Here is a 26,020-nt window from a genome sequence, read left to right on the forward strand (position 1 = left end):
CCATTTTAATTAATTTTAAGTAACAAGAATTCTGGCTTGTAATTTTTATACGTTTTGGTGCGATTTAATGATTGCATTTTAGTTTAAAACAGGATTGGTCCCGTTTTGTCGCAATTTTAATCAAGATTTCGATAGAATACAGTAAACAGAACAGATTTGCATTTTAATGATTTTTTGTGCAATATTGGATATGTTACTGTTTGGTGAGGACCTCCACACTTGTCTTTGTGTAGCAAAACAAAAAATTAACTTTCTTTTTATATTATGTATTAGTGTGACCTCTGGCATGTTTGTATACATAAATGTCATCATTTTGCAAATTTATGCCGAAACTCATAAAGACAGGAACTTTATTTTGGTGAGACTGAACTGAGAGCTGTTATTGTATGGTGCATTGTAGCTTGAGAGCGGTTATTCCCAGGATCTGGTGTGGAGCGCTCGCCAGCTCCAGATGAACGAGTCTGGGAATCCTCGATCCTCGGTGCCACCCCTTCCACTCACTCTGGCACCCACTTGGGAGATACTTCAGGTAAACACTAACACTAGAAATTTACTTAGATAATACCTAAAACTTAGTAAAGTGGACCATTTAAGAGGCCTAGACATAAAGACAACTGCAATATCTGCATCATATTTGCGAGAATCTCAGAAACCGGCGCTAATCTCGTATTTATCATGCCCTTCATATTTTAAGGGCATCATATTTGTCCAATGTAAACTTGATGACTTGAAAAAAGACCGTTAGATCTTGAAAGTTATTTCCAGGATTCTAGGATGAAATAAATTCTGTTTTTGAAGGAAATTTAAAAATTTGTACTATATTACGAAATTTGTACATAGTTTTTTCATGAATTTTTAGAACATTTTGCTTTTTGTACCATACTAGATGAATGCCAAAAGCGCCTATCTTGTTTGGCGCCGTCGTTCATTAAATTTAACCTTCAAAAAATGTACTGGTCTAGATTGAGAACCGAAAAAATACCTTTCGATAGGTATGTCGAACATCCCATAATTCGACAGTTATATTTACTAAAATCTACAACAGTTACGGAAATGATGTTTATGAAAAAATTAACATTAATTATAATAACCCTTACTCGTTTTTCGTGGTTTATTTTTATGTGTTGTCTTCATTAAAATACAATGGATTCAATAATTTTTTTGATCTCAACACGACACGCTCAATTACACTAACAGACTTTTGATTCTCCAAAACGAAGCTTTCTCAACTCGTGAAAAAAGTATTGTCGTGAAAAAAGCTTTGAATGCTACGAAATTTAAAAGCTTCAATATCGAAATTTCGATATTTTCATATTTTTTGGATGTTAATTTTTTGTATATTTACAAATTTATTTATGATATGTATCATATTATAAATAAGTAGTTGTTTTTTATAAATTATATTCTAAAATATAAGTCGTTTTAGGTCAGACAATTAAAATCAACTTGTGGTTTGTAAACTTACCCTTTAGTTGCTACCAGTTTCCATGAATGTAACTTTAAAAGCCAACGCGTGCCAATTTGGGATGCCCTTCCGATTGGTTGATGGGAGGGTTGACTTCTCGACGGCACGCCTATAAAACTGCGTCGCGACGCAGTTTGTACGCACGGCGCCGCTCGCCCTGCACCCACTTGACTTACTGGTACCAGCCAATGTAAAAAGCATTCCTATTGGCTACAAAACTGACTTATGTTGGGCCACTATTTACAACATACTTTGGAATTTGGAGATTTCAATGCTCCTGCATTCAATTGTGATTTTTTTTTAAAACTGTTTTAGAATTTATTTTTTTCTTCTTTACATACTTTTTGTGTATTATTACTTTATTTTATTTAAACATAATATAAACAGAAGAAAATCTTTGTAATAATTATATGTAAATCCGATCGCAGTTTTATTCGATTTAATTTATCAAATTACTAACATATACATGACAAACTAACATTTACGCGTATATATTATTAACACAAATTACAAAGTTAATCAAAAGACATTAACAACAATAGAGACAAAAAAATATAAGTAAACAATTTGTCAAGGAATCCCGTTTCGGAACACACCCTTAGAGACATTGAACAGATCAATATCTGTCGTGATATTGTTCAGCATAGCTGCAGCTCTTCCCACAGGCATAACCATTGGCAGGTTGGTCCAATAGGAATATGAAACAATCTATGCCGACGCCTTAGGTAACTATCAGGAACATACAGACCGATGCACCGCATAATTTCAGGATTATCGATCATACCGCGCAACAATCAATAAAAATGCGTAATCAAATACATATTCCTTCTAGTCTCTAAACTGTTGTGGCCAAGCAAACCCTGGAGAAACTTGGTTGGGTAGAGCCAAGGACTCTGGGGTTGGGTACTTTTTTACAAGTTGGGTACTCTCTCATGTAGAGATTAGATACCTCAGAAACTTTTTTGGACTTTAAGAGAGTTTTTCGGACTTAAGCTCATGTGGTCCCCAAATTATCGAGTCACTCTCGAGTCTACTTCGCACCAAGGAGTCATAAAGAGTTTTCAGCAAGCGGGTATTTTCGAAAACCCTGGCAGTACGCGCATATGGATCCATATTGTTAAATTTTCATTTTGACAAGCTGCACACTTTTGTAGTTGAGACATTGTAGTTAACCTTTGGTGATTGTGTTTTAGGAGACGACAGCCCGTCTCTTGTTCATGGCAGTCCGCTGGGTGCGGTGCCTCGCTCCCTTCCAGACGCTCTCGCGCCGGGACCAGTCGCTGTTGCTGCAGGAGTCCTGGAAGGAGCTGTTCCTGCTGCACTTCGCGCAGTGGTCCGTGCCCTGGGAGCTGGGGGCCCTGCTGGCCTGCCCCCAAGCCAGGGACCGACTGCCGAGGGACCCCCTCACCGAAACGGAAATCAAAACCATTCAAGTATGTTGTACTTCTACACTTAACCTGTTCGGCTTCCAAATGTCAAAACAAGGTTATTTATTTATTCTTCGTATGGTTTTTAGCTATCACATTACATCATTACAAATTGGGTCGGGATTTGGTCCCGTGGTTAGTGTCGCGAAATCTTTAGTAAGAGTTTCTCGTTTCGAACCCACTCTACCACAATTTGATACCTATTTCTAATAATGAGCCGTTTAGGCTCACAGAAATAGTATGAAATTTAAATATTTGTGTAAATAATAAGAACACAAACATTTCTCTTTAAAAAGAAACACAAAAACACAATTATATAAATAATAATTATCAACCCATGGTACTAAACGTTTTTTTTTGGAAATTTGTTTAGGAGAAATAAAAACATGCGTTTGTTTTTTAGGTTAAGTTTGTAATGTAATGTTTCGTAGAAAATTTAAAATTAACTGGATTCACCGAAAACCTAGAATGCACGGGTGGGTCCTTGCAAATTTAAAGACACAAAACCATCGAAGTCATTAATAATTTCATCACTTATTCAATTATTCATTCAAACCATTTTATGACGGTCGTAAACCCCGTAAATGCCCAGACTTATACCCAATATTCTTTTCATCTATGTTGAGATGTCAAAAAAAAAAATATATTAAAACTCCTAATTGGAGATAGTCCAGATTTGTGAACTTTGTGAAATTTGGACACACTCAAAATAGTGTAAATAATTTTACTATTTTTTAAATAGATCGTGAATAATATATTTGAAGTTAAGAGCCAGGCTTTTGTCTGTGTAAGATCAACGCTTTTTGTCTAAAGTTTTGGTTTTTGATGAACGCTTCTAACGCTTTTTGTCTAAAGTTATGGTTTTTGTATGTTAAACCGAATAAACAAAAAAATACTATTCTTATTGAAGTAAATTTTAGTATAAACGGGAAAATCGTTAAATTTCAATATTTTTCAGGAAATTCTTTGTCGATTCAGACAAATCTCCCCGGATGGAAGCGAATGCGGCTGTATGAAAGCCGTGGTACTTTTTACGCCAGGTAAATTGATTTAATACCATTTGTTTTTGTTGCTTTGCAAAAAACTTTATATCTATATGTAAATAAATATTTAAGTTTCCCTTTGTAAATATAACAAATATTGTTATCATAATTTGTAATGTCAGATATTGCGTAACAAAGATTCCGTATTTTAAAACCAGTTCCCAGTCTTGCCCGAGCGTGACTCGGGCAAGGAGTTTGTACTGTATTCACGATCCCGAGCTATTCTCGGGCAAATCGTATTTCATTTTGTCGGTAGTAATTTGCTTGAGTCAAATTTACTTTTGTATTTGTTTTTATTTATTAATTCGAGCGGTATACGGGCAGTCTTGTATCGACTTGATGACGAATTTCCTCACCAAAATTCAACTGTTGAGTGTTTTTTTTTTTAATTACCTAACGTCCAAGCGACTCTGAAATCTAGCTTCGGTTTTTGCAACACCGCTTATCATGACCCTACTCAGGTTTCAACTTTTTGAGTTTTATGGCTTATCCCTATTCGTGAGTGGATTTACCCTTTATTTATTTTTTTTTATTTTTTTCTTAAGTTTTTAAATTTTTAAATTCTTTCAGTCTCTTTTCATTCTTCATACACTCAGGCATTTCATCATACATTTATAAACCCTTATACATTAAACAATTTTGCGACTCGGTTTTTTTCAACAATGGCAGTCTTATTTTATCCTTATTTCTAGTAATATGTTAATCAAAAATTTTGTTTAAAACTGTTTTATCCTTAAAATATTTGGGTAATTTATCGTTAGAAAATTATGTATAAAGATCACCATATTAAATCTTTTTTATGAATAACCAGTTGAGTTCTTCTCTCATTTTTTCTTTAATATTATATTTATTTTTCTTAAGAACTATTCTCATCAATTTATTTTACATAATTTCTAATTTATTTAAATTTTTCCTTCATTTGCTAAAAATAATATTGTTGAGCAGTAATCTATGTATGTGTGGAATAATGATTGTTTTAATGTAAATGTGTTTTGCATGATTATAAATGTGTTCTGCAGTATTTTTATTTTATTTATTCCTTAATCTACTAAGGAAAAATATTTTTTTATATTTTTTATAAACATGTTTATGTTTAAAGTTACTATAATTTCTTGTAATTCATGAGTGAAAATTCTAGGCAAAAACACTCGATATCTCGCTAGAGGCATGCCTTTATACATTTCATTTAGCAGTGAAGTTACTTGGTGTATGATTTTATCTCAACTGTCGAGTGGTTAAAAGATTGATATGTCCCTTTAGAAACGGCTGGATTGTGCGATGTGCAGCCTGTAGAAATGCTGCAGGACCAAGCGCAGTGCATCTTGGCGGACTACGTCAGGCAGAGATATTCTCGGCAGCCGACTCGCTTCGGGCGCCTGCTGCTGCTGCTGCCCTCCTTGCGACAGATCCGCGCCTCCACCGTGGAACTGCTCTTCTTCCGCGACACCATCGGAGACATTCCCATCGCTCGTCTCCTGGGAGACATGTACCACATGGAAAAATACTCGGTGCAACCGTAAAAAATTCACGAATTGTTCTACCCAGAATTGACAACCTTCTTTCAACTTTTGCTTTAAGGGGAAACTCGTAAACATCAAATTCAGAAAGCGATTGGCTGTGCGAGAAACCAGACGTGACTATGCGCACATTTTTTTTAGAATGGATATTGAAAAAAAAACTTTTAACTTCTCACCTTTTAATAACTGTTGTCTTTTGAAATTCATATTTTTATTTAGAAGTGAAACTTATTTTTTCAATATAAAAAATAGATTGATTTAAGAAAATAATTCAATTTCGTTAAATGTTACCTGGGTTTTAAAAAAAATATGTTACGATCTATTTATCACTGAGCCTTAATAAGCAAGGTTCATAATAAATGCAACTCCCATGCAAAAAATAAAATAAAAAACATAACTTCCTTTTTCCGTAAAACGAGAAATGGGTAATTTTCACATTGTTTTAATTTAAAAACGAATTGATATTTTAAAAAAATCGAACAACCTGTACTTTTCTTGTAAATGATTGTGTCATTATTAGTCATATCTGACTTAATAACAAAAAAGAAATAATTGAGCCTGTTGACGAGATTCGTATAACAAGAGGGGACTGAAGCCTGTGGAACTTTAACTCGGTAGTTTTCAGGCGTTGCAACCCTTTGCTACGAACTTTCCAAAAACACGCATACGCATAATGATGCAATATGTAATCAATTTACCAAAATGCTTTATTTCGGTAAGCGAATTGTGTACATGAAAATGATTTCGATTTTTTTAAAATACAAAAACCATATTATAAATCTTTTTATATGTAGATTACGCTATTGTAAATCCAGTATTTTCCTCAAGTGAAAATACCCCGTTTTAATATTATTTTAAAAAATACTAGGGTAGCTACCTACCTACTACCTATGTGTGGTAAATAATTTACCTACGATCAGTTGCTCTGTTAGCATTTTGCTCATGTTTTTTTAAAATCGTTTTCCATATATTTTTCAGCGTGTCGAACTAATCTTTACCTTTTCCCCTTTTTATACCTAACTAACTAACTAACTAACTTACCATCACGCCGCTTCCCCGCAGGGGTAGGCAGAGAGAATAGAACGCCACACCACTCTGTCTTTGCAAACATTCTTCGCGTCTTCCAGGTTCATGCATCTCCTCATACATACCCGCCGATTGTTACGACTCCTAACCTGACCACTTTCAAGTATTTGGCATACCTGATCGTGCCATGTTTTTCTCGGTCTTCCTCTGCTCCTTTTCCCACTTACATTCGCCTCATAAATTTGTTTTACCGTTCTTTCTTCACTCATTCGTTTTACATGTCCAAACCATCTCAAAACACCTTTCTTAATTTTATCGATAATGCTTATCTCAGCTTTGCATTCCTTCCTTATTTCACTATTCACACATCTATCATACATCGTTTTGTCGCACATTCTTCTGAGAGATCGCATTTCGACTGCATTCAGTCTACTTTCATCCTTCTTTTGCTAACTCCATGTATCACTTCCATACATTAGAGTTGGAACCAGGACTCCGTTGTGCACTGCCAGTTTAGCTTCCGCTGATAGGTTTTTACTTGCTATAACAGATTTCACTGCACCATTCACTTTGTTCCCAGCATTCATTCTCCTTTCTATGTCTTTATCAATCTTTCCATCCCTAGAAAACATACTACCCAAATACACGAAATCATCTACCTGTTCCAAAATATCTCCGTTTACCAATCTCCTCCCGATCTACATTCTCCTCTTTCAAAAACCATAATTTTGGATTTGCTAACATTCATCAATAAATCACTTTTCTTGTACACATTATACACTTTTGTAACCAACGCCTGCAGGTCTTCTCTGCTATCGGCAAGAAGTTTTTATACCTTTGTATAACAATCCAGTGCATATGATGCTCTTAAACTATTGGCGTCACTAGATTCTTAATTCCTTTATATATGTATGTAATTAGTATGTTCTTACCATTAAAGCTTAAACATTATTTTTAATTTAATGTATGTAAATCTTTAGATATAATACAAGCTATACGAGTATCAATACTGCTTTCAATGTACATATAAAGAAACTATTAAATTGCTGGTATCATTAACTCGTATAACCTATGCTGCTGATATTTATTGTATTTAAATCTATTCTAATAATGTCTACAGAAGTATTGCTGTTAGTTTTAAGAATACCTAGTCATTGTATTCAAACTCATGTATAAATATTTAAGAAATATGTAACACTAGTATTATTCATGAAGAATATTGTTAGATTATTTACACATGCATTCGTTCCACTCTGAGTGGTTCCATATATAGTAAGGGTAGCTAAAGATTTACTGGATGTGAAATTAAAAAGTAAGAAAAAAAGAAACATTTGAAAAGCATATATTTCTCCTAGTCTGTAAAGCTAATCCTACGTAAGGATTTATTTTAAGAACATGTGAACCATATCAAGATATTAACACCTCCTATTACGTCAGAGTTAGAAGCTTTCTTGAATATGGATCCAGGTATGAAACTAATAAACAAAGAAGGTACATAGAATAAATTTCTGAAATACTTTCAACAATAGAATATTCAAATAGTGCAGATTCTGCAATCTTCTTTCAAATGAACTCTCTGTAATCTTATTGTTTAACTCAATCATTGACTCTTAAAAATCACTGGATTGTTTATGTTTTAGTTTTCTCAGTCGAATCAGTAGTATTAAGAATGAGTAGAACAAATTCAACACATAACTCCTTTATTTATTGGTCATTAAAATGATTTAATGATAAATATAGAGACTGATAAATTTCACTGTCACTTTTGAGATCCTCCAACAACATCAGTCAACATTAATATCATGGAGTTTCCCTTGTTTTAACAACACATATTTGACTTTATCTTTCCTCCTCTCTTAATTACTTGTTCAAATTTAAGATTTTCATAATTGGGCCAGTACAAGTACCTATGTAATCACATATATCGTAGTCGTACAGGAGAAAGTGACCAACTAACGAAACGTAAAATGTTCAGGAGGGCCATTTAACTCACATTTGCTTGGCAAGAAAATACACATCAATCCAGTTAGTCATTTTTAACAAGTCAATATATTGAACTTCCATGTTAAATATCGCTTTGGGATTTTTTCAGGGCAATATTAAGCTAGTAAGATGTCGAATAGCGAATAATCAGGTTTTTTTTTTAAATGCACTTGGTCACTTTCTCCTGTATGACTACGATATGTATATAACGTAATGTAACTGATTTGTTAGATTCTGTAATAAAATGTTATGATTGTTGACTTCCACTTATAAAGCATAAATACATGTACATACCTACATCTTTTTTAAAAATCTAGTAAAAAAAGAATGGTCAAAATTAAGAAATTTTCACTATCATTTGGATCAAAATAAAAATAAATTTAGTCTTCAACAATATCATTAATTTTATCCTTATGGTTTATTCGGTATTCTTCAAATGTACGGGACACTTTGATGATCTGTGCTTGGAGTCCTTTGTAACTTAAATTTGTTTTTCTATATATTTACATGACTACAGTAAATCTTTGAATATAAGAATAACAGAAATATAAAAATATAGTATCAATACCAGTTTTCTTTTGATAGCGACTGGACTAAGTATAAATTATCACCAAAAGTTACTAAAAATTTAAAATGAATTAATTAATTTTAAAACATATTAGCTGATAGTTGTCATTAGTAATAGAAATGATAATCAATACTAATGTGGTAAGCTCTCAAGTGACAGAGGTCTTTGCCAAACTCCTGAGCAATATGGATTAACACTAGTCATTTTATTTAATGTTTTAGAATGAAAAAATCTTCTAAACACAACATAATATTTATTATATGTATATAAATAGTACAACTTATATTCCATGTTATTATATGTATATTAATAAATGTCGTTTGTGAAAAATAATTCTTATCTTCTTCAGTAAAATCTGTGATAAACTATTTGTTTTCAATATATGTAATAAAGACATAAATGTCAAAAAAAATGTTTTTTTCTTAATTCGAGCCATAGTGTGTAAACTGGTGTATATCTACCGGATTAGTGATGAGTTCCTACAATGTGTAATGCTACAATGTAGCATTAAACTCCAAGGGCAAGATGCATAAATTCGCATTTAAAATTCACTATGATAGCGTTTACATGTATGCAGGTGATGAATGTAACTTAACACATTTTCAAACAATTGTACTGTGGGAAATGAGCTGCGGAATCTGCCCAAAATAACACAAATATATTGGATTTACACATATGATTGGCTCCTTTGAATGTCAGATCTACAAATACTTGATTTGATAGCGTTTAGCTACATGCTACATTCAATATTTTATAATGTGCAAACTCTTCTATCAACCGTAGAGCTACTGCTATAGGTATGTACATTTTTTTTCGTAGTTTTCTTTATCAAAGTATGTCTCATTGATCAATCTGTAAACACTGAGCCAGTAAAAAAAGGATAAAATTAATTAACATGACTAAAAAGCTTATTTCATTGTTTCTGGAATTTTCAAGGTAAAAAAAAATGTACATCCAAATAAATAATTTAAGAAATATTCACAGAGCTGGTGGAGTTTTTAACTCTTGAGACGAGCTTGTTAAAATTATGTGGAATGACTTGGTTACATTTTGTAGTATGCTCACAATAAGCTATGTTTGATATTATCTTATTTTAGGATTTATGCCTGATATTATCTTATAGTAGTATGAAAAGTGTAGGTACATTTTTTTTTCACAAACAGAAATAAAATCAGGCAGATATTAAATAAAACAACATTATTAATTGTATATATCACTGTATTTTGAAAAAAAAAATACATTAATGATTCATAAAAGGAAAGCAATTACACACTTTAAAATATGAAGCAAAATTACTTGGCATTACAGTTAAAGGTTGTTAATTCTAACAATAATTATAATTTTGTCAAAATTGAAAAATATTTCAAAATGTTGGTATCTCTAATGATGTTTCGTAGAAAACATTCGATAAATCAATAATTGAAATAGAATTTCACCCAAACATTATATGAAAACAGCAACCAAAAATTTTTTTTAAAAAGATTTTTAAAAATGTTTATATTATTAACTAAATAAAAATAAAATTTAACTAAAGAAAATTAAGGTTAAAATTTCCAATTTTGATCTTTTCTTTTGTTATTTTGTCAACAAAATAATACAAATTACTTTTGAAACATCACAAACATTGGTTTCTAAGAGCCAGAAAAAAAATTAACAAGCTTTCACTGTAAATGTGGATAATGTACATCGCTAAATCTTATAACCAAAGCAAACTTTCCGCTATCGACCCAATATGAATTTGACATCCACTCGAAACTAAACTTTTTCATGTAACATAAAATACTTTAATGTTGCCTTATACATTCCAATAAATACACATTCAGCACCTCGCCGATAGCAAATTGTGTGTTTTGATAACTCTGTGTGTATTTTTTTGTCATGGCAATAATGGAAAATATTATGTTATTTATTAATACAATATGTATTGATCAGAAAATGTATAAATATACAAATTCGTATTTAGATAATTTAGATAATACACACAGATATTTTTGATGGTATGAATGTATGAATTTCTATTGGAAAAAGGGTCATCAAATCAAAATTATCAACTAATTTATGGAGGCACTGAAGAGACAATCATATTTAAACTAATTACAACTTATTAACACCGAGTATATGTTTAAAAGTAAACCTTACAGTGTAAAAATATCACCAAGCGAGTTTAATCTCTAAACTAAAGGGTCGTTATAATATTGATTGTGCCTACGTACTAAGAGTTTCAAAGAGTGATAATTTTACATAAAACTGCTAAAAGTCCTTGTACATGAGAAAGCAATTTTACAAAACAAATTATCATGTAATATGAGATACAATATTAACTGTAACATTGCAAAACTCAACAATACCAATGAGGAAATTGAGTGATGCTAAAATTAAATATGTAGTAAAGATATTTCCTTAAACATGGTAAAAAAAAAATAATGTTACCATATGGAAAAAAAATTCTAAAATGTGTGAAAATTAAATTTTTTTTAAATGTACAATTATTCATCATAAACATGTGACGTCAAATGTTTTTCATTTGCACTGCACGGTAGACGTCTACCTATGTAAGAGACAGCTTGTAAGTAAATTTTTCACATTTGACATATATGTATTACAAAAATCATTTTAAATTAGCTCTTTTGTTTCACTCCCTTTTTTATTTTAACTTTTTGAAAATCATAGTGGCAAATATGAGAACCAATAGGAAATTGTTCCACTATTGAAAGCATTGGTTTCAACCATTGGTAAACCAATGTTACTTTTTATATTGGATTAGTTTGATAGTATCATTACAAGTAATGATAAAACACTTAACTTCCTCATTGCCATAGCTGATGAAGAATGAAAAAACAGAGCCAAGGTTTGTACTCGATATTGGAAATATTCACACTGAACTATATTCAGATACTGTTAAATTATTTGTGATAAATGTAGAAGCTGTGGTCAGTGGCATCATTTATTTAAATTCAGTTAAGGTCATCTTGGAGATTGGTTCAACATCATCGAGATCAATATCTCCATTATTATCCCAAACATGCTGCTGTTGCGGCTGTGCTTGAGGTTCCTCGGCTTTAGATTCTGCCTCTTCCTTCTTACTTCTCGGGAAGTCCAGTTTGGGCCATGTACCGGGTTCGGCCTTCTTCAATTTGATCTCAACTTTTGTCCCAAACATGTTAGCAACGCACTCTTTAACATCTACAACCTAATATAACAGAGAAATCTTTGTTAAAAAACAACAATATATGTGACATTTCATCACACATACATATCAAATTAACCAATCTCAACTGCTGCCATCGAGGACATCCTGGTAATATGGGGGGAGGTTCAGAAGTATACCAACACTCTCTATCCAAACTCAGCTACGGCTAACAGGATCAAAGATCTCTCAAATGACTCCCTTGCCCATTATTCAAATGCAATCAAATAAAACATTGAACAATTGGAATATAAATATTTAATATTGACTCAAGTCAAAGATCTAACCTAGAATCTCTTGCACGATAGCAAAATACGCTAACAACAGTATGGAGGTGTAATCACATTAACAGAATCTTTAAAATGTCCTCACTCTGAATACTGATATTCTGCTTTCCCAGGAAAGTACTTATTTAATAATTTTCAATAAATTTAGAATAGATTAAAATTTCTAGTTTAATCATAAGGAAAAAAGATTTAGGGGAAACACACACACAAAATGAATTAATGATTACTTACTCCTCTTAACTCAAAGTCCAATTCGAACTTAGCTTCACCGGAGTTAGCGAATTCCAACTGAATGGAAAGTCGGATTGGATTCAGTTTCACATAGCTCTTTAAGGGGTGATAGTCCTTGGAATACACAGCAACAACTACATGGCTTGCAGTCTGGTGCCAATCCCATCTACATTTCACCGTATTGGCGGATTGCGATTCCTGAAATGCGACAAGTCTAATCACAAGTCAAAATCTGGAAGTTTCTTCAAAATGCAAAAGTGACACTGGGCAGTCGATTTGCGAGTGTACAAAATTTAAAAAAAAAAAGTGTATTTTTTTAATCATTTTTGTTTAACTCGACAGTTATGAAATGATTGCACATTGATTTGTGTTTAGTGAAAATAAGGGTTTGACAACTAACATGTAACCCCAGAATTAATACACTATGGGAAAGGTATTTCTATAGGTTCGGTCGATTGATGCTTAAGGCCGGAAAGAGTATTTTCACCTTCTGCACCGGCCACATTTCAAAGGCAGAAAAGAAGGAATTATCCAATATATTTAAATGAATGTTATATACCAATCTCTTTATTAAGGTCTTAACTATAAGTGCATAATTATCAAATCCCGTCGCCAGCAGTCCGCAGGCGTAAAAACTACCCGTCCAAAATGTGTTACCTAATTTATTTGTGTGCATACCTCTTTTTTCCACTTGTGTAAGCCAGTAGTGCAACCAACTTGGTTAAGGAAAGTGTTGAAATCGGTGGTCTTCTTCTGGCAGCAAGACCAGTACTTCATCCCCTCGTGGAATATGGGAGTGCCGGGATGGTGCAGGCACTGCTGACTGTCACTTTCCGGCCCTTCATATGTACCTCTGCACCCACCGTTCTTGCAGGAGGTCCCAATCATAATGCTGTTGAAGAAAACGATGCAAATTGACATTGGCAAGTTTCAAGAATAATAAAGGCGATGGAAAAATGGTGCCGAGATTTTACACATGCCATAACCTTTATTGTAGTTGCTAACCGGATTCAAAGAAAAATGCAATTGTTATACATAATAACATATAATATAATAATCATCAATATTGAGGGACCTACCCACAGAGTACTTACTAACAAGACGAAACATTTGTTAGGAAGAATTTTAATTTTTATGTTTTTGTAGAATAAAAAATACCTCAGTAGACCCTAAAAATCAGCGTTTGATTTTTGGATTTAAAATATAAATTACGGAGTTCCATAAATTAAATGCCAAACCAATAAATAATATAAGAAGGATGATTTCTAACATTGAGCCGATACCTGTCATTCTGGAAGGGTGCGTGGGAGGAATGTACATTAGGGCACTCCGCAAACTTTTGTTTCAGCGAGTCGGCCACATTGGGTTCCAAAGTGATCAAGGGGGTCTCAAATGGGGGTCTTGCCAAGATGCTTTGGGCCTTTGGAGCCGGCACGTTTACTGTAATAACTTCATTTGCGGTTTCCTTATCGACCTTGGACTTTGGGAGTTCTGGCGGTTTCTAGAACATAATTAAATTAGATAATTAACCTTTAGACGCACATCCGCCGAGTGCAATAAGGGTAGCGCCCTGCCCAAGCATTTTTGTAAAATATTCGCGACTCACTACGTTTGCGTAGCTACTAAAATATTTATCAGAACCAAAAATAAAATGATGGACGGTATCTGAATGACATTATTTACGTAAGCTAATATTAATATTTTTAATATTGTCATAAATCAGTGTTATACAATAGCAAAATGCATCACAATCACCGGTCCTGTATGGTACCGGTGGGCATTGAACGACGCAAATCCGCGGTCCCGTAAAGGATCACTGGGCGGCTAAAGGTTAACCATAGATTCATAACTATTCAATATCATCTACAAAAGCATTTTCAATTTTATCACGGTTTCTCAGCTTTGCTACGAATTCGCAAAAATACAAAAATAATGGTATCTATCTCCATTGGCCAATAGGTTCAGCATTGTAGACATTTTCTATCAATTTTTTTTATTTCAACACACTGGACGGGAAAGGTATTTTAACCCGTTCGGCAATTGATGCTTAAGGACGGAAAGGGTATTTTTTACCTTCTGTGTCGGCCACATTTCAATGTCAGAATAGAAGGAATTACATATTTAATGTTTTTATATATGAATATTATGTACCAATCTCTTTGGTAAGGTCCTAACTATATGTAGATAATTATCAAATCCTGTCGCCAGCGGTCCGCAGGCGTAATGTGAGTTCATTATCCTTGTTTAATGAAACTCAATACATTTATGAGTACACATATATACAATAAGAGTAAAAGTAATGATGCGTAAGAGAGTAATAAAAGAAAACATAACTTTAAAAATAAAAAGATACCTCATTAGAATGTTTGGCTAAAGTGCATCCTTTGATATTAAGAAATTCGGTAAAATCGGTACACTTCTTATTACAGCAACTCCAACCCTTGTACGCGTCATGAAAGAATGGTAAGCCAGGATGAAAACAGCATTCATCTAAAGCATACACGATAAAAGAAATATGAAAAACGTCCCTTTTCCACTCGGTTGGTAAGGAAAACAAACAAATAAAACTTGTTAGTTAATAAGTATGTTTAATGTTAGTTAAACTTGATAGGAACTATTGTCCGGTATCAGAGATCCAAATGAAAATACAATATAAAACGTTTAACGTATACTGAGAAACTTCTGGAAACTTACCTTTGTCATTGCTAGCAGGGTTAAATTTTTTACCGCAACCTCGGTTGTAGCATTGAATTTCACAATCAGATTCTCCAGTCATTTTTTAACACGAATAATTCAGGAAATGCAAATCTCAAGTTCACAAAATCTCCCCAAATAAACTTCGAAAACTATTTCGAAAAGACAAAAACCAACGCACGAGGGACCGTCTGTAACTGTCAAAAAGATTCAGAAAATCCATAGAAAAAAGAGAAGGTATTTTATTTAAGTGTCTTATTTTTAAAAAGGGGTACTTTGTTTATTATGGAAGTATGCGTAAAATTTTCGAAATATGTAATTTTTAAGATTTGTAATGAACGATCAATGTTTTTTCATGAATGAAATTCAATAAATCTATCGGTGGATGTAAAAGAATGTCATACAGCTTTGTACATTTTAAATCACTATAAATGAGTAGTTAGCACCTCCTAAAAATTATTTATTTAATTTTGACCACATTTTTAAAAAAGTTTCTTTGATTTGGGAAAAAACTTTGGAAATAAAATTAGAAATTTCCAAATACATTTGAATATATTTAACATAAAAATAATTTTAAAAAAAACAAGCCTTTAAAACTGAAAATAATACTTTAGTCAGGTTTTTTTCAAGAGAAGTATTTAGGTTTTTATTATAAACAAAAATACTTCACTTTCATACTATTTTTGTGAGCCTAAGCAGCTCATTATTAGAAATAGTTATCAAATTGCGGTAGAGTGGATTCGAAGCAAGAAACTCTGAATCAAGAGTCCGCGACAATATCCACGGGACCACAACCCGACACAATTATATTTTATTAATGTTTATGAAGGCACAAAATACAAAAAAGAGGTAAATAAAAAAACCGTGATCTAATTTAAAGTCGGTAAATAAATATAAAATACCGATTATTCGTTCAGAATGTCGATAAAAATGTATTTACATCTCTATTTTTGACAGCAGCTGTCATCTTGTTATTGTGTTGTGTCAAACCTGATGAATATTGAAAATGGTGTAAATACTCGATGGATGACCATGTTACGAATAAAACAAATACCTACTTGTAATAATTAAATTAAGTATTCGATATTCACAGTGTACAAATTTTACGTGTTTACCCAATTTATTTATTATTAATACTTTGAGGAGATACCATTTTCAAAATGACATCAAAGAAGTTGAAATTTCACCCAATTATCGGTTCGATTCAACGTATTGCTCTGTATGAAACTAAAGCCGTAAGTAAAACTTCACTAGTATTATAAAAAGTCTTTTTTTAAATATATTTACTAAATATTATATTCCGTGTTTTTCAGAGATTTTATTTAATTGGTTCCAATAATACACAAACAAGATTTAGAGTATTGAAAATAGACCGGACAGATCCGAGAGAACTGTTGCTTGTCGATGACAAAGTGGAATATAACCAGCAAGAAATTCACCACCTTGTCAATATGATCGACACAGGCAATCGATCTGCCAGATTTGGTGGTGTAAAGGTTATTTCTGCATTTGGGATTGTTGGTAACTATGCCTTGTTTTAAAAACATTTTTCGTTACAATTTTTATGGAGAGTTTTAATATTTTAAAATACTGTTTTTTCATTAATTTCCCCCAAAGAAAAGGGTGACAGATAGGGATTAGGGAATAAACCATATTATTTAAGTACACTAATATTCTGCCGTAGAGTAATGGTCAGCATGCTCGGCTACCGTAATGGAGGTCCCGGGTTCGATTGCAGGGGGGTAAAATAAATATGTGATATTTCACTCTTAAGGGTTTGACATGGGGGGGACTCTCCCTTTATGGATGTGAGTGATGTTTTTTTTTTTTATCCTGGACTGGTCCCTGAATCGCAGGAGTGATCACCTTTTCGTAATGTGTTAACAACCAAGATGACATTATTTTTATATATGAAGCAGTGCCCTATGCACCATTGGGTGCAGATAAGGGTTAAAAGACACTAATATTTATTTTAGCATTAAGTAATTATATCTGTTTAGGTTTCGTAAGATTCCTCGAGGGTTACTACATTGTACTTGCAACAAAAAGAAGAAAAGTTGCTGTGATAGGATACCACTCTATCTACAAAATAGAGGACTCATCCCTTATATACATCCCTAGTGATACAACTCGACCTAAGCATGTAGATGAACAACACTATGTGAGGATGTTTCAAGCTATCGATCTATCTACTAACTTCTACTTTAGGTATAAGAATGTTTTATTCTTTCAATAATTATATTTGTATATGACTAAGTAAGGTGTGAAGCAATAGAATATGAACAATTCATTATTATTATTATTGATAAAAATTTGTAAAAAACAAAGAGAGATGTAAAATATTAAACTCTACATGTATAGAGAGTGGTTCCACTTTAGCACGAAGCTTCGCTTGCTGTTTAGAGCGGCTGTGAACGAAATAAAAACTACTTTCTTGATTACTATTATCCAATTTACAATGTACAGCAGTACAATGAAGAGAACAAGAAACCAAAGAAATTTAAATTGCTACAAAGATACTTAATTCTAATGAAATTACACCTGACATCAACACATGTCCCACCTACTAGCCCTAGTTTTAACGGCATTGATATAATCTTGACATGAACTTTAATTATATGTTGCCAGCTTAATAATAATGCCCTTTCTTTGTAAGGGAGTTTTGCAAACGGAAATATTAAATAACAGAATAAGATAATTTAAATTATTCATAAGAAATCATCATTTTACATATTGTATAATATGTACATTTATAAAACATGTTAAATCCGATATTCCTCCTGAGATTCTATATTCTCATATACATAAGTACCTACTTTAAATATTGATTATTGTATTATTAAGAGAAACATTTTAATATATCAATTTAACTGATGAAAATATTTTATACATGTAATTTTGTGACTTCAAAATGGCGACAGAACCCTTTAAAACTCACAGTATGACCTATCAATGGTTATTTATTTCTTACACTCCATTGCGATTTTCTATTTCAGTTACAGTTATGACTTGACACACTCTTTGCAAGTTAATTTAGCTCCGCCCAGAGAATTTTCGATCAATACTTGCCCTGGAGTTTTTGATGAAGGATCCAACTTTGATGAGTCGACACCAAAAGCTCAAAGAAAGCCAGATGATGATGATTTGTTTACTACTTGGAAAAAACAAATGGATCAGAGAAATGTGAATTCAGGGTGAGGAATTAAAAAGTTTATTAAAACTTTAAATATATATTTTTTTATTCACATTTATCTTTTTTTAGAAAATATGCTATGTACATATTTACTATTAAAGTTATTTATTACAGGATGGGATATGTGTCTTGATACAATTGGGTCTAGGGATACTTAACAGGAGACTGTTAAGTTTCCCCAGACCTAGAAATTTTACCATCAAGTAGAATATATTAATTCCAAAAACACACTTTGTTATATTCCATATGTATGTGTACAATTTCACCAATGGATATGACCCAACAACATACTATTTAGCAAAGTCACTAAAAACTATATGATGAAATTAACAAGACTTTTCTTTCAGAAAAGAGTCGATTCTTGAATTTGGAATCAGAACAGTGCCAGAATGGCGATATGTATGGAATGCCCATTTACTTGCTCCCGTACATTCCCAATTACATCCCGATTGGATAGTCTATGTGACTCATGGGTTTGTAGATCAATCGAACATGTCTGTGTTTGGTCGATCCATATATATAACAGTAATAGCTAGGAGAAGTAACAGGTATGCAGGAACGAGGTTTCTTAAAAGAGGAGCTAATTCTGACGGTGATGTTGCCAATGAGGTTGAAACTGAACAGATGGTGCATGATTCTATGGTTTCATCGCTGAACACTGGAAGGTAAAATAAAAATGATTTGGTGTTTTTTGCATTTAGAAAATACTGGTAAGTACAGGTAATAAAGAACAATAGTAAATCCAAAATGTGAAATGTTCAAGAGAGACAAATAATTGTTTTTTTCAGAATTTTTAGGAAGTTAACTTCAATTTGATAAACCCAACAAAATATACAACAATTTCATATTTACTTCCAAATAACTGGCAGTGAAAAAATATTTTTTGTCCCTCCTGAACATATGATATTTTGAATTTAAGATTGTCAACCTCATACTCACTAATACGACGGCCTACTAATGATAAAGTTATTTCGCTCTCATATATTTGAATGAATGATGGAAGAAGAAAAATTTCTCTTCAGGTTTAGTTCTTTTGTACAATTGAGAGGATCTGTACCCGGGAATTGGTCACAAGATATTTCTAAGATGGTCCCAAAACCAGCTATATCTATAGATCTGGCTGATCCTTTCTTTCAAGTGGCAGCCAAACATTTCAATCACATGTTTGAGAGATATGGAACTCCAACAGTTATCCTTAATCTCGTAAAGAAAAGAGAAAAGAAGAAGCACGAGTCATTTTTAAGTGAGGAGTTCAGCGCATCCATAAAATATTTAAACCAGTTCCTTCCTCCCGATCACTTGATTCAATATCATCACATTGATATGGCTCGAATGAATAAAATCAAGGAATCAACTGTTTTCGACAAGTAAGTATTTTTCAGAAGTAATCATAATTATAACTGAGTCATTTTATTTTTTTGTTATTTCTAAGATGATCTATTCTATCCCACAGTGTTACTTGAAAATCATACTGTTAACGTTTCTTATTGCTGACTAATTCATATTTGGTATTCACTCTTCTCCTTCACAGTCAGCCATCTTGCTCGTTGCGGAGGGTGGTGATTTTTTTATCCATTTCTACAGTTCAAACTGTCTCCACATCTCGTGATTCTGTTTAGCACAATGTGCAGTAGGCCTTCTGTCATGTCATGCACTTCAATTTGTTCGTCTTTTAGACGTCTTACCCTCTATCCTTACATTTTTCAAGTGCTCACTAATTTTAAATCCGGCAACATGCTGATACAACAAATAATTTTATTCTTACGTGTAGTGAAAAGTTTCATACGGAGTTTCCCTTCGGAAACTCTTCAGCAGAGACGTTTGTTAGTCTCATAGTCCATGATAAGTGAAACATACAACACCAACACTTGATATTACTAAATACTGATAAGTTCAAAAACCCTACCATTAAAAAACAATAGAGTATTATAATCAATCCTGTCAATTAATAAATAAATAAAAATGAATAAGATAATATGAGTGAGTATTGCTCTATTATATTTGTCAAGCCGAAATAATAATAATAATAATAATAAAACCCTTATCCGCACCCCAATAGTGCATAGGGCACTGCGTCATATAAACGCAGTGTTATCTTGATCGTTTACACATGAAGGAAAGGTGATCAGCCCTCCGCTTCAAGTACCAGTCCAGGGTAATATTGAATAAATATGACAGTGAAAAAATCACTTATATTTATTTTACCCCCCTTGAGAATCGAACCCGGGACCTCCAGAACGGTAGCCGAACGTGCTGACCATTACACTATGGAGGCGGACAAGCCGAAATAAACTATTATTATTATTATATGTGCCTTCAACCCCTTTCATTCACTTCTTATGTATCTATTAATAAACTGCTGATAATACTAAAAATCTTACCGGTGCAATGTGATGACAACTATAAAACCGGTTATTGGTCAATGGCTGAATGTTAATCATTTAGTAATATTGTTTAAATAGGTTAACAGAAATAGCACACATGGGTATAAAAAGAACAGGATTCTTTATGAGTTGTGAACCACAAGGAGAGTGTTATGGAATACCTGGTCATGAGGGAGGAACTTTACAAACTGGAATAATACGGGTAAACTGTGTTGATTGTCTCGACCGTACCAATACGGCCCAGTTTGCTATCGGAAAGTGCGCTCTTGGTTATCAGGTAGGGATAAAAACATTTTTACTGTGAAATGGTACCTTGTGGTAACAAAAACAAACTATTTGGACATGGGAATATGAATACAAGATACTTTTGTTCATTACACAAAGTTCTAACTGATAATTGTAATTTTTTAATGAATTTTAAGAATTTGTTCTAGATTCCTCCAATATCAATTTATCAAAGAATATTGAAATAAAATGTTACGAGCACATACCAACATATTAATTATCTATATGTATTGTGTGAATATTATTCCATAATATTGAAACAATTTTATAATTTGTATTTTTTAAGATGCAATCAATTCAGTAAATAATTTTTGAGATCAGTGTGCATTCAAACTTTTTTTGGATAATTTTAATAAATTGAATGTAATGAAATCAGAAACCTGTGCTAAGCTCTCTTTAGTGTACATATTTTGATACACCATATTATAATTAAACTGATTTTAAAAAAATTATAAGTTATTACAGTCTTAAGTTGGGGACTGACCGGAGTTATTTTGCGAGCATTTGTATTGTCAGTATAGCGAGCCGAGCTGCTCACTGCTCGTTCCGAGTACTCCATCCAAAGTCGGATGTTCGCCGCAAATGTTACATTATGACAAAATGCTCCAGTCAGTCCCCACCTTTACATTTTTTTCCATTATAATTTCAGTTGTGTGCATTAGGATTATTGGATACTCCTGTCTTGGAATTTGATACTGACTGTGTTAGAATATTGGAAGGATTGTATGAGGATCATGGAGATACTTTAGCACTCCAATATGGCGGGTCACAGCTTGTTCACAGGTATCAAAATACTCCTAATACATAATCCATATTTTAATTTTCTGTCATTACGTGTTTATTATTTTTGTGTAATATATTTTTAGGATAAAAACATATCGTAAAACTGCACCATGGACATCTCAGGGAAATGATATAATGCAGACTCTGAGCAGATATTATTCTAATACATTTTCTGATGCTGAAAAACAGAATACTATAAATCTTTTCCTAGGACTCTTTGTGCCAGATATATCTAAACCTCCTCTTTGGGAATCCACTACAGATTATTATCTTCATCATGTTGATGCTATTAAATACACTCCAATCAGTGATAAAAGGTAACTATTTAGTCTAGCATTTAGTTTTTATACTCTATACAAGATAGGGTAATACCACTAATAAATACCAAAGTATTGGGATATTTCAAAAAGTTTTATAATTTTTACTCAATTTAACCTTTCCAGGAGTAAAATAATTGATGTCCGACTTTCTCTGGGGAGTGGGTTTTTTCTTACATAAAATATATATATTTTTTAAAATAAAATCTTTGTATTATGAAGATTAAATTATTTTAAAATAATTTAAATAATAAATAAAGCTCACCATCTCTGTTTTATTTTATGACAAAGTAAAATACAAATATCCACAGATGTCATTTCATACTACATATACAAATTACATCATACCAATTGACAGATAAGACTTCGACGTTCATTAACGTCAATACTCCTTTGAGGAAAATTCGCACCAACGTTCATTTACGTCCATACTCCCGGAAAGGTTAATATCACCCTGTTAACTCAATCTTACACGGTATATAAATATATTTTTTATTAACTTTATAAAATAAAACTTTGTTTTTAACCACTTATTATTATTTTTTTATTGGTATACTTTTTCTCCAACCGGTTTCGACAAGAACCTTGTCATCATCAGGGTTTATATACTAATTCTAAAACATTTAAATACTCATAGTTAGGTGAGTAGGCGGGTTTAACCACTCCCTTACGATGCCAAAAACTTCTGCGCGCTCCGTATACCATGTGAAAATGTGATAAACCATGATGATGACAAGGTTCTTGTCGAAACCGGTCGGAGTAAAAGTGTACCAATAAATAAATAAAAAAAAAAAAGTGGTTAGAAAAAATGTTTATTTTATTTTATAAAGTTTATAAAATGTGCCATTAAGTATCTGCGAAAAACATTCAAGAAAATATTTTTTATTCTTTAATAAGTGAATGTCTGCAATGTATTTCTCTATTTTATTGTTTAGAAACCCATTAACATTATGGTGGAATCCAGATGTTTTAAAGTATCTTCCAATCTCCTATGTTGAAATGAGGAAGAAATGCTATGAAATTGTCCGCCTGGAAGGAACGTGCGATGGTACACAATCTATTGAAATGGTTGATTCTTATCATGATTTTCATAGACCTTATGAATACAGCACATTGTCAGAATGTTATGGATATAAGGTATTTTATTTCTATCTATTTAAACAACACCCGGCACGATATTTGACAAAATAAAAATTAAATTTAAGAAAAGTTTTGAATCTCGACAAAAGTCATAATTTGACAGTCATTTAGCCACAGTAGACAAAATCCGGAGAATACCAGAGGTAAAGGTTGCTTTGAAAATTCCCATAATTTTCCATCAATGAGAAATTGTAAATAGCAGTCCTTCAATTAGCTCTGTAATAATCAATTAATCAATTTGTCAAATCAATGAGCATCATCCATGGAAACATTGGCAATCTTATTGACTGTATCTAGGACACTTAAATCATTTGTCTATTTCCATCAAAACATCTTTTTAAATGTTGTATTAACCTAATACGTGATGAATCTTTGGGAACCTAACTATATTTTTCAGTTAGGGAATTCAACCAGAGATCTGATGACTCAATATACACCTAATTATAGTCCATTTGTTGTCCGAGGAATGCCCTATGGACCAGGAAAAGGTGCTCCATCTTCTAAAAATCCTGGACTTTCTGGAAGAGCCAGTACAGGTTCTAATAACTCAAGCGAGTAAGTTTTAAAATGCAATCAATAATATATTTGAGGGTATTAGAAGCAAACGTTGAATTGTTTTTTCAGGGTTATATTTCAGTTTCAGCCAGCATTGCAATCTAATCTAGGCAATTTTTTAAAGAATTTTATGATTTATTATACTCCAAAATAATAAAAGCCCAAAATCATCAATAATTTACATAGTGCCGTTTTTAACTGATATAAAACTCGTTATAGTTTTATATCGCAGTAACATTGCTTTCACTGAATAATTCTAGTTTTAATCCAACACCCCATTTATTGTTTTGAAAAAAAATAACACCTGATTTATCTCAGTATTATATATCGCTCACCCCTTAAAGAACGTCACAAATCAAAAAACTTGATTTTTCAGGAGAACGTTTTTAAACTTTAAAAATATAATACAATGTATTAAAAATAAATATCAAGCCACTTATTGACCTTTTTACTGTGCTACAGATCTTTTTAGGTAAAACCAGAAGGTTATTTCTCCATATGAAAAAAAATAAGTACATTTAAAAAAAAAATTAAACAATATCTTTTCTTCAAAATGCAAAAACAACACTTTCTGCCCTGTAGCGGGTAAATATTAAGTCAAAAATATGCCGCATTTGCTGGGATATAGTATATTTTATTGACATTCCGAAAACATGAACAACTGAAAATTGACGATTTTTGATTTATGACGTTCTTGAAAGGAGTGAGCGATATGTAGTTTATTAAAACTAAAGAGGTTCATAGACTTGTATGTCTAGATATTAAAAATAAATATGTAACACTAAAAAATTACATACTAGGGTTAGTCAGATATGACCTAGATATTTCATAGTCTTAATTGATTGAAAAAGATTCTGCGTTATATTTTATTCAATCACATAGATTAAGGAAAAATAATGTTGAATTTGGCTTATTGATTTCAGTTCAAATAGTGAATCTTCATCAGATGATGATATAACAAGTTCTAATACAAGTACTAGACAAGTAAGCCCTTCTCCCAACAAAAACGTAACCTTGGTGGCTCTGACGAATGATGGAGATATATGGGATACCTTCCCAATAGTTACAAGAGGAACCAGAATATCTTTACAAAAGCCTTCCAGAGTAAACCTTCACATGTAAATATGATCTATATTATTCCCTGCAAATACTAATACATACTCAGATTCAATGCAATCTTTAAATAATTGTTACTTTTATTTTCAGATATAAGCGGTATGTTAACACAGACCGAAAATCCAGTAAAATTCAAAGTAATACGAACCCAGTGGAAGTCACTGTAAGCAGTGGTTTTTCTATAGACAGTTCTTTAAGTGTAATACCACCTACAGTAAACAGGGTGTCTAAAGAAATTTATAAACAATATGTCGGCCGATACAACGGTCCAACTCAACCTTCTCCGAAATCTCTCCATTTCTATTCCAAATATGTTAATTGCAGCGTTTAACATGTTCATTGCCATTTGAAAAATGTGATAGTTCACATGTGTACTTTATTCTTATTTATACAAATTCTGAAGAGGGATGGTAATATATAAATTAGAAAATTATTACTAAAATACCGCTAATTCAGCACAGATTGCATCCTATATCAGATGCTTGGTAACACATCCATATATGTAGTAGGTGCATGACGTGAATATTTCTTTTGTATTTTGTAATATACATGATGAAGTTTGATCTCAATTGAACAACCTAATTATGTCAAATTGATTCCTTATCGTCACTTCCATAATATGTACATAGATTGTTAACATTTTTGGATGTGTCCTCCAAATTTTCGCAAGAATTTAGTTGGTATAATTGCTGTAATCAATGACTTCTCATTTATAGAGGTTTATACCATGTAACAATACAGTCTAATGAACTAAACTTATCAATAAAAAAAGTCCAAATGATAAATGTTTTCAATTATTACCCAATCCCAACAGATTTT

At 32.4% G+C, this 26,020-nt stretch overlaps 3 protein-coding genes across 3 annotated transcripts in view; 2 read left to right on the forward strand and 1 right to left on the reverse strand.

The window, feature by feature from the left end:
* Nucleotides 1-5,527, forward strand: part of dsf (nuclear receptor dissatisfaction) — a 45,527-nt gene extending 40,000 nt beyond the window's left edge. The window contains exons 6-9 of the mRNA XM_088257249.1: nucleotides 401-529; nucleotides 2,659-2,898; nucleotides 3,851-3,932; nucleotides 5,196-5,527. Coding sequence (XP_088113375.1) covers nucleotides 401-529; nucleotides 2,659-2,898; nucleotides 3,851-3,932; nucleotides 5,196-5,455 — 711 coding nt within the window. The 3' untranslated portion in view covers nucleotides 5,456-5,527. The remainder of the gene's footprint in view (nucleotides 1-400; nucleotides 530-2,658; nucleotides 2,899-3,850; nucleotides 3,933-5,195) is intronic.
* Nucleotides 5,528-11,035: 5,508 nt separating this feature from the next.
* mora (cysteine and histidine rich domain containing protein) lies at nucleotides 11,036-15,640 on the reverse strand. Its single transcript, XM_088257269.1, has 6 exons — nucleotides 15,429-15,640; nucleotides 15,088-15,224; nucleotides 14,018-14,235; nucleotides 13,413-13,626; nucleotides 12,735-12,932; nucleotides 11,036-12,219 (listed from the first exon to the last, which is right to left on the reverse strand). Exons 1-6 carry the CDS (start codon nucleotides 15,508-15,510, stop codon nucleotides 11,974-11,976), a joined length of 1,095 nt encoding a protein of 364 aa, XP_088113395.1. The 5' UTR covers nucleotides 15,511-15,640; the 3' UTR covers nucleotides 11,036-11,973.
* Nucleotides 15,641-16,398: 758 nt separating this feature from the next.
* FIG4 (polyphosphoinositide phosphatase FIG4) lies at nucleotides 16,399-25,986 on the forward strand. The gene is made up of 13 exons (XM_088257270.1): nucleotides 16,399-16,663; nucleotides 16,742-16,949; nucleotides 17,429-17,636; nucleotides 18,425-18,622; nucleotides 18,969-19,286; nucleotides 19,644-19,988; nucleotides 21,084-21,282; nucleotides 21,940-22,073; nucleotides 22,157-22,390; nucleotides 23,326-23,527; nucleotides 23,928-24,085; nucleotides 25,009-25,203; nucleotides 25,292-25,986. Exons 1-13 carry the CDS (start codon nucleotides 16,589-16,591, stop codon nucleotides 25,530-25,532), a joined length of 2,715 nt encoding a protein of 904 aa, XP_088113396.1. The 5' UTR covers nucleotides 16,399-16,588; the 3' UTR covers nucleotides 25,533-25,986.
* Nucleotides 25,987-26,020: the final 34 nt, after the last annotated feature.

This window comes from Brachycentrus maculatus, unplaced genomic scaffold (assembly GCF_059751285.1).
Source record: "Brachycentrus maculatus isolate JH-2025_06_01 unplaced genomic scaffold, ASM5975128v1 h1tg000077l, whole genome shotgun sequence".
In the NCBI taxonomy this organism is placed as follows: Eukaryota; Metazoa; Arthropoda; class Insecta; order Trichoptera; family Brachycentridae; genus Brachycentrus; species Brachycentrus maculatus.

Excerpts from the sequence above, each read along its gene's own strand:
- mora (XM_088257269.1), bottom strand. The coding sequence starts at position 15,510 with ATGACTGGAGAATCTGATTGTGAAATTCAATGCTACAACCGAGGTTGC. Across the intron at positions 14,236-15,087 it reads TAGCCAAACATTCTAATGAG|AAACCGCCAGAACTCCCAAA; the intron begins GTATCTTTTTAT and ends ATTATGTTCTAG. Across the intron at positions 12,220-12,734 it reads TGGACTTTGAGTTAAGAGGA|GTTGTAGATGTTAAAGAGTG; the intron begins GTAAGTAATCAT and ends CTGTTATATTAG.
- FIG4 (XM_088257270.1), top strand. The coding sequence starts at position 16,589 with ATGACATCAAAGAAGTTGAAATTTCACCCAATTATCGGTTCGATTCAA. Across the intron at positions 16,664-16,741 it reads CTCTGTATGAAACTAAAGCC|AGATTTTATTTAATTGGTTC; the intron begins GTAAGTAAAACT and ends CGTGTTTTTCAG. Across the intron at positions 22,074-22,156 it reads GGGTCACAGCTTGTTCACAG|GATAAAAACATATCGTAAAA; the intron begins GTATCAAAATAC and ends ATATATTTTTAG.